General features: G+C 39.3%; 1 protein-coding gene across 1 annotated transcript in view; it reads right to left on the bottom strand.

The window, feature by feature from the left end:
• The window catches only part of ldlrad3 (low density lipoprotein receptor class A domain containing 3), a 128272-nt gene extending 118395 nt beyond the window's left edge, over positions 1-9877 (bottom strand). Inside the window, exon 1 of the mRNA XM_010883675.3 lies at positions 9552-9877. Within this exon, the coding sequence (XP_010881977.2) occupies positions 9552-9606 (55 nt within the window). The 5' untranslated portion in view covers positions 9607-9877. The remainder of the gene's footprint in view (positions 1-9551) is intronic.
• Between the last annotated feature and the right edge of the window lie 2903 nt (positions 9878-12780).

Raw genomic sequence — 12780 nt, forward strand, 5'->3', positions numbered from 1 at the left:
TCTCACCAGACTTTTTTGATCAGGGGCAAAAACTCTTATCACGTTGCTCACTCAACCAGGAAGTGTAGGCTGGAATCCTTAGGCAACGAGGCAAAGCAAACCTGTCGGACATCCATCCCACCAACCTTGGACAATGCAGAGCTAATCTAGACGTCCCTATATTAGACCCCTGAGCACTGTTGGTCTGCATTTACTGTTAATCTGTCATTTAATTGATCTCCCACCCCCTCTCCATCTTCTTTTCAGTTTTTTCTTGTTTTGGGTTTTTTTTTTTTGCTGTACAGTGTCCTAGGGTTTCTTGATAGATGCCTATAAATTATTCTTATTTTAAGGTTTTGTTTACAGTGATTTATTATAAGCAGTTTGTCAGTCAGATTCCACAAGGTTTTAGATCTTCTTATATATCAGTTTCTTATATCCTTTGAATATAATCTCCTTTCCTTTGTAGTCCAGAAGACTACCGATGATAAAAAACAATAGAACCTTTCTACTGCATACTTCCTCATGAGATTATGGCATGAAACTTCCAATGATATCTTGTGTATTGTTTTGACCATGAAGCATACTAAAACACTTATTTTCATTTTTCCCCCTCGAAGATTTCAGTTTGTTTTTCAATTGAATTGTTCACATTACAGGTCACTTAAAAAGTGGAAACATGATTTATCTTTGTCTCATTCTTTTACATCTCAAAAACCTGGCATTTTAACAGGGGTGTTTCAATTTTTTATATCCACTTTAAATAGTACACCTACTTACGTGTGTCCAAAAAAGGCATTACTTTTGGGGCATATTCTGCAGCACCAAGTTGCTTGTTTTGGGCTTCTTTTGACAGTCTGGGCTGCTTGTTTCTTCTGCGACATCTGGCAACAATGTGGTGCTTAGGCATCAACATGGCTGCACTTGATGAGCTGGTGAGGAAAATGTTTTCTACTGCAGATTAAATTGTAACTGCCGAAGATGTTAGAATCTGGACGCCCATTATTGACATTCCGGTGGAATTTATTCAACATCCAGGACTAGCAACATGGCAATCTGAGCACTCCGTGTGTGACATACTCTAATGCCAAAATTTAATCTATGTCCTGGTCTGGCAGGGACTCTCAGGGACTCTCTCTGCAATTTCTTCAGTTTTTATCTCTAAATATTGTAATATCTTCGGCAGTTTCAATTGCAAGTGAAATGTTTTCCTGAAATGCTTGATATAGGATTGCAGCTGCTCAAGTGTTTGAGATCTCAGAGTTGGGGAAAAACACAGCCACCCAATATTGCTTTTTGGCCTTGTCCATTGCGTACAGAGATTTCTCCAGATTCTCTGAATCTTTTTATGATTTATTTACCATCATTGCATTCTCTCTCTTTACGCAGAATGTTTTGTCTATATGAACATGGTGTCCAAGTTAAATGAGGCCCTGTGAAAAATGATATTCAACACTACTGTGGTTTGCTCCTTGGGATTTAAGGCCAGGTGTTTTGTAAAAGCACCTGTGGATTAATGTATCGGCTTTATAAATACATTTGATTGATTGATTGATGGTTAGCACCACAGACAGCTCCCCGCCCCTGGAATCCCACTCCTTGGGTATTCCTTGGGTAGTAACAATTCTAGCTAATCTTTAGCCAAATGCTTTTGGTGAGGCAGGCTTGGCTACGTTTGTGAACGCGCATGCTGTCTAGAGGTAGCATAAGTCTCTTTTTTTTGACAGAAGCCAAAATGGCAGCAAGAGATGACAACTTCTCCGCTGTCCACAACAGCATACCCATCGAAAAATTGCGAAGTGAAGAAATATTTTGGAAATTAGCGCTATTCATAAAAAGAGCAGAAGAAAGCAAGGACGAAAACAAGAATATACATTGTTGTTTATAGGGGACAAAAGAATCGATGTCAGCTAGAGACCAGGATAACAAACTGCCAATTGTCCTCCCTTGTCTACTACAGCATACACTACAAAAACAGCAAAAAAGCGAATTAAGACTATAGCTCTCTATACATAGCTAGCAATAAGGAACCCTAAGCTAATGTTAGCAAGGCTAAGACGAACATTGAATTCTGAGATATCGCAGGTAATTCTATTTTTTCATATTATTATTCAGAACTTCATTTTCTATTGGGCATTGGTACAGAACCACTTTGACCGTTGAGTAATTGCAAAATCTTTTTATATTGAAAAAAATCCTACCTAGCGCAGCTATAAAAGGAATGAAGTTTAACTCCTTTCTTCTGGACAGATAAATTGATTAATTCACATTATTATACGAATTGTTCAGCGAAGTGGCTTGTCCAACTTAACCTAGTATACATAAAACACATTTGCCTAAAGAAACCTATAACTAGATAGCTAACATTTCTGCCATTGTATTTAGCTGGTTCTACACTGATCAATTTTTTTTACGCAGCACTTTTTGCGCCTGAGCTGAACTCAAAGATATAAGACTCTCTATGTACACAAAAGGCCTATTTCGCTCAAAAATTTTTTGGCATTGTGCTGTGTGATGGAACTGCACATTTTAGAGTGCCCTTTTATTCTGGCCAGCCTAAGGCACACCAGTGCAAATTTATTTATAAAGCGCTTTTTACAACAGCAGTTGTCACAAAGTGCTTTACAGAGACACCCGGCCTTAAACCCCAAGGAGCAAACAACAGTAGTGTTGAATTTCAGTAGCTAGGAAAAACTCCCTAAGAAGGTCGAATTTTAGGAAGAAACCTAGAGAGGACCCAGGCTCAGAGGGGTGACCAGTCCTCTTCTGGCTGTGCCGGTGAGATATTAAGAGTCCAATTGGAATAATAAATAAATTTCTCTTGGCTAAATCCAGAGTATATTCGATTTTAGACTAGGTCAGAAGTATGACCAGGTGGACAAGGACAGGAACCTTGTAATCATGCTGTCTAATCAGCATCTTGATATGCCACACATGTAAGGTGGATGTATTATCTTGGCAAAGGAGAAGTGCTCACTAACACAGATTTAGACAGATTTGTGAACAATATTTGAGAGAAATAGGCCTTTTGTGAACACAGAGAAAGTCTTAGATCTTTGAGTTTAGCTCATGATAAATGGGGTATAGAGTTATCTGGTTACATCGCTCTCCCCCCACAAATTCAATTTAATAAAACTTTGTGAAACAATGATTATCTTTGTGAAAAACATATGTTCTGTCACAGCAAAAACACAATTGGGGAACCCAAATCGATTGTGGTACATGCTGTATGCATTTTATGCGATAAATGCTCTCCACTGAAACCACTGTCGATATAGCCATATACTGTAGCTGAGAAAGTATAGCCCATGCAATTTGCCAATACATCCATACTAAAGTTACAGTACAGCCCAAACACTAACATTCTTACACCTACACTAAACAATCAATAGAACACAACACCCACCCAAAGTTATTTGTTTGTTTAGATTGACAGACAGATGCTGGGATTGTCGTCTAAAATAGCCTGTCAGCGTCAACGGTGCCATGCTGAGTTAGACAACACAGCAAATAACTGCTGATCACTGGGACAGCAGGGGACCCAGCTGTCTGACAGGCAGCAACCAAAACACCCCGTAAGATGGGGGGAACAAAACTCGCCATGTTAACTGACTTTTCCTGTGCAAAAACATGAAGAACAAAGAGAGCACAAACAGAAACAAACAGACAGAAGGGGATCATGGTAGAGAGAGAGGAATATGTGAGGTAATGGTGTGCATAGGTGTCACATTAAACAGACCGAACGCTAATTTGGTTTTCCATGGAAGATACCAAGTCATGTCATCCCCGGCCATGCTAAGGTAAATGGAACCTCCAACCTTAATGGGTTTTTGTTATTATTTAATACTGTTTTCATATAGTATCTGTTTACTGTTAAAAAAAAAAAAATCTGTTCAGCCCTAGTTTGTCCTTTCTTTTCCTGGCATTTGCCTCTTGAACAGCAATTGTTATTGCTGCAAATGAGCAAAAGACTTAACTTTGACCCTTTTATTACAATAGTTGTTATGGTAGGCACATGTTCTAAACTCCCCAGTTTAAATTCAGACCATTGACTGCTTTCAATTTGTCACATTCATTACAGCATGTTAGCAGCTTGCCACACTTGTAATCATTTGAAAATAATTACCTTGTATTGTGTTCATTTTCCTGTTATGCTGATAAAGGTGTGCCACACTCAAATGAATGTACTGACTTGAAAGATGTGTTCTTTTCACCAAATGATTACAAAAAGTCAGTAAAAAACATCATATTACTAACATATGGACTTTCCTCCATTGCCCGGGTTAAACTGTGGCTCTGTTTGTCATCCGTTGCAGCTCCAGCTAATAAAGGTCCTGTTCACACTACGAAAGTTTGAGATCAAAAAGACAAGGAAGATTCAACCAATCATTTCAGTGTGAATACATTGTGTAGCCCATGTGTAGTCATGTCTAGGTTCAGAACGATAAAGGACACTTCCTGTATATGGTACGTTACTGACACTAGCTAGATAAGTTAGCTACAGTAACTATACCTCTTCTAGCACAAAAAAAAGCTTGATTAGCTTTATTTAATAAAGTTGTAAATGTATTGTCCCAATTAATGTATTTTAGCAAATATCTATTGGTCAGAATGTTCTCTTCAGTGTCTCTTTTTGATAAGCTGTGGACATTCAGCAGCAGCTGACAGGAGTCGCTGCACTAGACAACAGACTTGTGGAAACTCAAGTTAGCAAGGCATTTACTGTACTTAGCAACACTGGCTAGCTAGCTAACATTTGCTTAAATATATTCAATGTTATGTGCTACCATGGTTAGCTGGATTGTAATCCTATTCTCGTTTAGGGCTGGCTTAGCTATGTTAACTTTATTAGCTGATGTTGGCTGACTTAGTTAAATGGGAAAGAGCAAATGTGAGAGAGCTTGATATTCCTCCCACACGACAAAAGTGATCTGATAGAACTTGAGATGTCAGTTGCAGGTTTTCAAGTTAACCTATCCTAACATCTCCAAAGACAGCTTCTGGTCTAATGACACATGCGTGTAGTAATTGGTTGCTGGACAAATCTATTGAGGGAAACACTCACAGGCTGCATTATGATATGCCACTCTTAAGGGATGCATATGCTAGTTAACACAATCTCTGAATCCGGTTTATAAATAAAAACCAGAAAAGAAACCAGCCTATTTCAGCTGGCCTGCAATTAAAACTGATAAATCTTACACTTGCTGGATTCAAACCCCGGTCTCCCACAAGAGACAGTTTACCTCCACCACAAATAGCATTTATGAACTGTATGGCTTTTGCCACTGGCCTTTTAACATCATATTAGCCAGTAATAGGCTTACTATTATCTACTAACTTACTAATTGGAATAGTCATAAGAATTGAGCAATTACTAGCGAGAGTGAAGATTAACTTTACAGTGCCAAAGCTATTCATTTCATGGCACAACACCATTCGTCAAAAGACGAGAGAATTGTGAAAATCCCTACTTTATTACTTCCCAAGAGGTTTTGATTTAGCCTATGTTACCTCGGAAATCATGCACGGATGCGTATTTAGAAATAGTCACAAAAAAAATTCACAATATAACCGTAAACAATTTTATATTAGGCTTACTATAACGTAGTTACTGAAAGTTGCAGCCAGCAAAGTTTCGGTCAATCCTGACTCAAAAAGCATGCACAAATGCGTATTTAGAAAAACCACCAGAAAAAGTCGCAATATAACCATGAAAAGTTTTAGTTTTGGCTTACTATAATGCAGCTACTGAAGGTTGTAGCCAGCTAGGTTTTTGTCTATCAGCAACAAATCCTGATGCAGAATTTGCTTGGACTGTGATGAGATTCGAACGCGGAACCTGTTGATTGCAAGTGTGCCTCTCTAAACACTACACTACTTAAAAAGGGGGAGTCAGTCAGTCACTCACCCACCCACCCACCCACTTACTCGGTAAGAGACATTCGCTCTTCTTGGCCGGCTCCGCTTACATGGTCCGGCAAAAACGACTGCCTCTGTGCTTCATAATTTTTAAGGGTTTTCCCCAGCTGATCGGTCTTGCACATGACCATTGCACAAATGTACAGTAAGCCCACAAACTGACATTGTAAGAGTAAAACAGAAGGTAAACCTGAAAATCTGTGACTGACATTTATCTTGTGAAATGTACATGGGATGAGAGAGAGGATTCTTAAAAACTGGTGAATGAAAAACTCTCAAACCAATCCAAGGTGGATATTCTTTTAATGATCAGAGGACTTCATAGAATAGCAAAGCACTTGGATCGATCGCCAATCCATTTCTCTGGGTCATTTTCTAACTTCCAAACCTTTCAATGTTGCTTTCCTCCCTTCTTTTTACAGAAAAGAGCATAGATGGAAGGAGATGCTGTATCACAGGTAGTCAACTATTTATTTATCCCATCCAAGTTAAACAAAATAAACACAGAACAAATGCAAAAACAAATTGTTCTAATGAATACTACTGTATTATTTTATGTAAAGAATGGATTGCAATAGAATAGGAGATTTGCTTGCACAGCGCAAAAAAGTCATGTTTGCTGCAACAACAGAATATCTCTGTAGTAGTCTGAGGTAGCCATTGAGGTTCAAACCACAGCACTGGAATTGAGTTGCAAGTGTGGTGCTGTGCTGGGGAGGTCTGAAACTTGACACTAGTCATGTGGCTTTGTTTCACAACTCTAAGAACTGCAACTCTCTCAAACACAAGACTGGCCTAATCCAGGGGACACAATTGGACAACTGGATTGGGAGCATACCAGCTGAAGTAAAAACACACACATAACAGCACATGTACACACACATGAATATTCACATACACGTACAGTACGCACACGTGCAGTATGCAGCATACAGTCACATGCACATGCGGATGGACACACACACACTGGCCTTGCCACTATACACCCCTCACCTGACAAGAGGAACACAATAACAAGCAAAGGTAAACCATGCACACATCGTTCTGCTTCTTAATTCTAAGTGTCAATGGAGGAGAAATGACTGTGGCATAACTAGTACGCAATACTGGTTATGAATGAAAATATCCGGCCACCTGTCTCCTGTGGCACGGTACTACTGGGAGTGTAATGGAAAACATTCATCTTAATTAAGGAGACACTGGAGCACGGTCCTGTCCGTCTGTTTCTCAACATTCTGATCTATCTTTAGCAACTGCTTTAGAGTAAATACAATAACACCTCTGAGTGGTGAGGGCAGATGTAGGAGATAGGCATTCAGTACAGTACCTACTATATTATTGAAACATTTGATAGATGGGTTGAGTGTGTGTGCATTTCTGGTTAAGCATATTCAATTTGACCATGAGGCATCAGCTAACATTAACGCCATTCATTGATATTGACCAGCGAGCAATGGTCTCACGGAACTTTGTTTAATCAATGGGTGTTCTAATAATATATTGTGGAACTGCACTATTAAACACTGCTGACATATGACTAATGAAATGTAAATGTTCTTACTTTACCATGCTTCAGCATTAAAGAAAAACTAAAATACCCACACACTCATACACTTTGATTGGACATACACGCTGAAGATATTCCAACTGAATTCCAGCCAGGTCTGATGTGATTGATAGCGTTCATTATAACAAGAATACTTTGCAACCCAATGCAGTCACAGGGAGGGAGACACATGAAATGGCCTTTGCAGAGCACAGACGGCGCGAGAGAGAGAGAGAGAGAGAGAGAGAGAGAGAGATTGCATTTTTGTGCAGGTGGTCAGTGAATGAGTGTGTCTGCATGTGAAAGAGTGTTGGTGTCTGTGTGAGTGTGGCATCAGGTCAGGCTAATTGGTCAGACCAAAATGGGTGTTAAAGATGTACGGCCTAAAGTCCTTTCTAAAGCCTAAGCCCCTTTCTAACTGTTGGACGGGGTTCCCTTGTCTATTTGCTCTGCAGTAATGCCTTGTGTTAGGTCAGGCACTGGCAAACTCAATCACGGTTGTTGGTTGGGGAGTTCACTATCCTTCCAGCATGTGTGCTAACTAGTACTTCCTGGTTAAGCGAGCAGTGTGATCACAAGCAGCACGGCTCGGTGAGATGGGCATTGGCAGATACATCTCAAACTTCTTTTGATGAGGCAAGGTCATGACTGTGAATTGGTCATCACAAAATTGAGAGGGGAGCAAAATGTAGTATAAATTGGTTTTAAGAAATATAAAGCTCAGGCACTAACATATTAATATTTGTCATATTACTCACTAAAGCAACAGACCTATACCGTACTGCAACACTGTCTTATTCAAGATGTCCCAAGTGCCAAACAACATGTGAAATGAATGAGTCACTGAGAAAGACATCAAGACAATGGGGTGTCAGCTACAGATTTTTTTTTCTCCATTCCAAAATGTATAATGAATAACAGATGACTTGGATTTAGTTTTCAGAATTAAATAAATATCCCAATTTAGACCATGAACAAGTAACAAAAAAGTGTATTAATTTAACAGGTATTAGGCTACACAGCTTAATTACTTGAACCTATAATACTGTATGTAGTCTGATGGAGCATTCAAAGGTGCTACATGTGCATTGTAGTTTCTTTTTTTTTTTTTTATATCCATGATGCATCGACAGTAATGGTTTCACATTATTTCCCCCCAACATTTTTAATTGGCCTTACACAAAATGACATTAAAATGGTGTAGCAATTTTACTTTTCTCGGACCAGTAAAAGGCAATACTCCATGTTGTACTACAGCGTACACTGAACTTCACTGAAGGAAAAGCAAGCAACACACTATTTTTAGTGTTACTACAGTGTCTCTGTTTAGATTAGTTAGTATCAATAAAGGCCGCTGGCTACATGTACACTAATAATAATTCTAAATCCCATGACTCGGCCTAAAGAATAGGTCACACAACTTTACGTAGCCAAATTGAAAGCAGATCAAATCCTATCCTGGTAATGTAACTCTATATTACATGCCTGCTGCCCAGTCTTACAGAAGTTTAAATGGAGTGAGAGTAGACATGACTTCGAAGCCTCTAGTCGGTACCCCAGCTGCCATGGCCGGACAGATTGACTTGTCAATGTTGCCCTGTCAACAACCTCTGGTCGTAACACGTTCTCTCCATCCGCCTCGCCTCTGTTTCTAATAGCTTGGCTACTTAGCTTATACTTCTCACAAAATATGGCAATAACCCTTCACAAAGATGTCAAACGTCGAAATACAGAGACATGCAATCCCATGGAAACATTGCCTGCTTTGCAACCCCAATCCCATCCACCAGCTATTCTCAAGTTTCTGTTCGTTTAAAGCCTACGCTCCTTCAAGAGAAGAACAACGGGACGTAGCTATAAAGCTAAATCAATGTCGCCGTCTATGATTTTGCAGACTTTGCCCCAACTCTGATTGAAGTTGAAGGTGGATACATTGAACATTGAAACAACATTGTAAACCAATAGGTAATGAATAGGCAACATGTAATTGTAACATTAACGAAATAATACTAGCTCTTTTTTACCCGTAAGCCACGGGGGCACTGTTTGAAGCGCCGACCGAAGAAAAAGCTTGAACATGTAGTTACGTAGTTTTGAAACTTACCAACCGAGCTTGAGCCCGTTCCCGAACCAAGCAAGATGTACCAGATCCACATCATATAGTATTTTTCAGCCCTGCCCTTAGTCCACCCCGTTGCAGGCCAACAATCGGGGCAATATAAAACTTATCCGGTTCGCTTTATTTCCACTTTTTACGTTGTTTTCTCTTTTTTCCTCTTCGAGACAAAGTTAGAAAATCATTTGCGTGAAGATGTGGATTGTCGCTGGGACAGACGTCAGGAATCAGGTCTAGGGCTGGTTAGGGGAGGAGGCTAGGGGTGGTGGCAGGGGAGTTGGAGTCAGTGGGATCGGGTTAGCGCTGTGAGGAAGGCAGAGACATGTGGCTGGAGGTCGGTTGGGAATATGACCATGTGCCTCAAAGGACGGCACTCAAATTAGCTCTTTATCACTAAACCTGAGTTGTAGTCTATATTTCTCTCCTTTTATTCTCAAAATTTGCGATTAGTGACACATAGTATTCTATTCAGCTATTATTTATTACTCCTTTGAAAATACTATATTGGCTTCTGAGATTCTCAGGGAAAAGTCATGCTAGAGGTGTATTAGGCAGTTTAAAAAGTCTACAGCTAGTTCTTTTTTTTCTTTGAAAAAATAACAAAAAGCTGTAACTAAATGTTTTCACCCACGTTAGCTGTTATTTTTCATTAAACATTTCAATGCATATTGAATAAGTATAGCACAGAACCTTTTGGCATATACAAAATAATGCAACACAAAAGTGCTATACAAAAGGTACCAAGAGGATAGCCCCATTGGTGACCTTTCAAATTAGCTGTGGAGTGAGCTTATGGTATGTTCTTAACTCTTACTCATTCACGGACACACACACACACAACGGTCTTGCTGTTAAAGTGTCATAGTTAAACATTTTAACAGGTGGGATAGGCACAATGAGATTTTACCTGGCTAAGGTGTATCCTCTATTGTTCAGCAATCAATCAATCAAATGTATTTATAAAGACCTTTTTACAACAGCAGTTGTCACAAAGTGCTTTTACAGAGACACCCGGCCTTAAACCCCAAGGAGCAAACAACAGTAGTGTTGAATTTCAGTGGCTAGGAAAAACTCCCTAAGAAGGCAGAATTTTAACACAGTTGTGTGAAGTCAGAAAGCCCAGTATATCAGCTGTGTGATATCAGTTCAAACATTTTCCAGCATGTGACTCAAACTACTCCAAAACAGTTAGAAAACTGATGTAACAAAAATGTTCAAGTCAGTTAATATCAAATACCATAATCTATGAGAGCCCTTGTTGCAGATGATGATAACACTATACACTATAATAATAACAATACAGCATTGCTTAACAAAAACTGCTATAATGAATAAGGCTAGCATAGAGGAGAGTAAACAATTTGAGGCCTGCCATCCCTATATGACCCCTGCAGTGGGACTGAAAAAGGAAACACTTCTCTCACCATTGATTGACACGTGGAGCTCGTGGTAATGTCCCATCAATTAGCTGAGGCTATCTATAAACAGCAGGCCTGCAGGACCTAATTAGCCTGTTAGCGAATGACAAATGCCTTTAATGTAACCATCGGCAACCACCGGCCTCATTAGGGAACATTAAACTCTAATATGAAGGTTGTTATTGACTTAATCGCAGGAGAAACCCAATTAGGCAGGTTGGGAAAATAACTCTGGGTTACAGAGAGATGATGGGATTGGTGGAGCCAGGGAAGGAGGGGACAGAGTAGTGCAACCTGATATGACTTAGCCTGCAGTGGAGAAGTGGCATTGATGGAAAGAGGAAGGGAATAAGGGAGAAAGGGATAGAGATTTGTGAAGAGAGATGTTGTTAAAGAGGGAATTAAATGGAACGAAAGTTATGTTATGTTATAGGTTTCAACTTGGTTTCTCCAAAGCATTACACAGTATTAAGAACTAAGGGTATGCAGACTTTTTAACGGGGGTCCATTTTTTTCTTTCTTTGTTGCCATGTTTTGTTTTATGACTGCCATTCTGTTATGATTCTTTGAAGAACTTTAGACTTCTTGGCATTGAAACACACCCCAGGAAGGTTAATTCACATACGCGTTTGTGGGGTTCAACAAGGAACTCCATTTGTTCGTGGGTGTTCTTACAGGAACATACAATTTAGTTCAAGAAATACATGCAATTATTTGACAAATGTAAGCTCAGCTCTGATTTCTGTGAATGATTGTGTTGTTTGGCCCTTAACTTCCATTTCTGAAACAGAAAATAAATGCTATTTTATATTTTAGTTATATAGAAGTTTTTAACCAATGCAACTTTCAGAGCAGTTGCCTTGCTAAAATACAATGTCAGCTCAGGGCTTCAAACTAGAAAATGTTCTATTTCTGGCCCAGATCTCTAACAACTAGCCAGGGGCATAGGTGTGATTTCAAATGTGAGGGTGACAAACACTGGCGTAGCGTGGTGACGGTGGGCAGGGTGCAAGCTGTCCTTACATGGACCCACCCTGGGGATGAAAAATTGCGAAGCAGTGTGTATGCATGGAAAGCCGATCCTGAGGTCTGAATGTGATAACCACATAGAAACAGACGATAAATTATTATTATTATTATTTATTTTTTTATACAGGTCAAGCACGGGCCCCCCACCCACAGAAATACAGTGTTCAGCCATTTAATTTAACATTACTTAGTGAACATATTGTCTATGATGTGTGCTCTTAGTGAAGCTACAACAGACCTCTGTATTTCAATGTCTGGCTGATTTAATGTGATCTACATATGCATTTTGCCTTTACTGTACTTGAATTTCACAACCTCACCTCCACCACAACTCTCTTGCATGACAACACTGGTTGACTCAACATCCTTCAACCCACATCAGGTTGAAATGTCAAATGCACCTACCTATGTAGGGAACTACATATAACGTTAGCCAACTTTTCAAGAGATCAACTATTAAGCTAGTTAGTTAACTAGTTATATCTTGTAATGTCTCATAGCTAGCTAGCTGTGAATGTTCCCAGCATGCATTGCTTCAGGTTGATATTTCTTCATTGTTTTTATTATCCTTGGTGACATGTACATTGATTGATTTATTCATCTTAGCTATTCACACATAAAAACACATATTTTTGTCTGAAGTAATCCAATCATCTTCTAAAATAGATATTTTGCTCCACTACTTAAGTTATTGTAACAATTACATAAAAAATCCATCTTCTGGTCAAAGCTTAATCTGGATTGCAATAAAAATTATGCATTCCTTTGCT

This window comes from Esox lucius, chromosome 19 (assembly GCF_011004845.1).
Source record: "Esox lucius isolate fEsoLuc1 chromosome 19, fEsoLuc1.pri, whole genome shotgun sequence".
Taxonomy (NCBI): domain Eukaryota; kingdom Metazoa; phylum Chordata; class Actinopteri; order Esociformes; family Esocidae; genus Esox; species Esox lucius.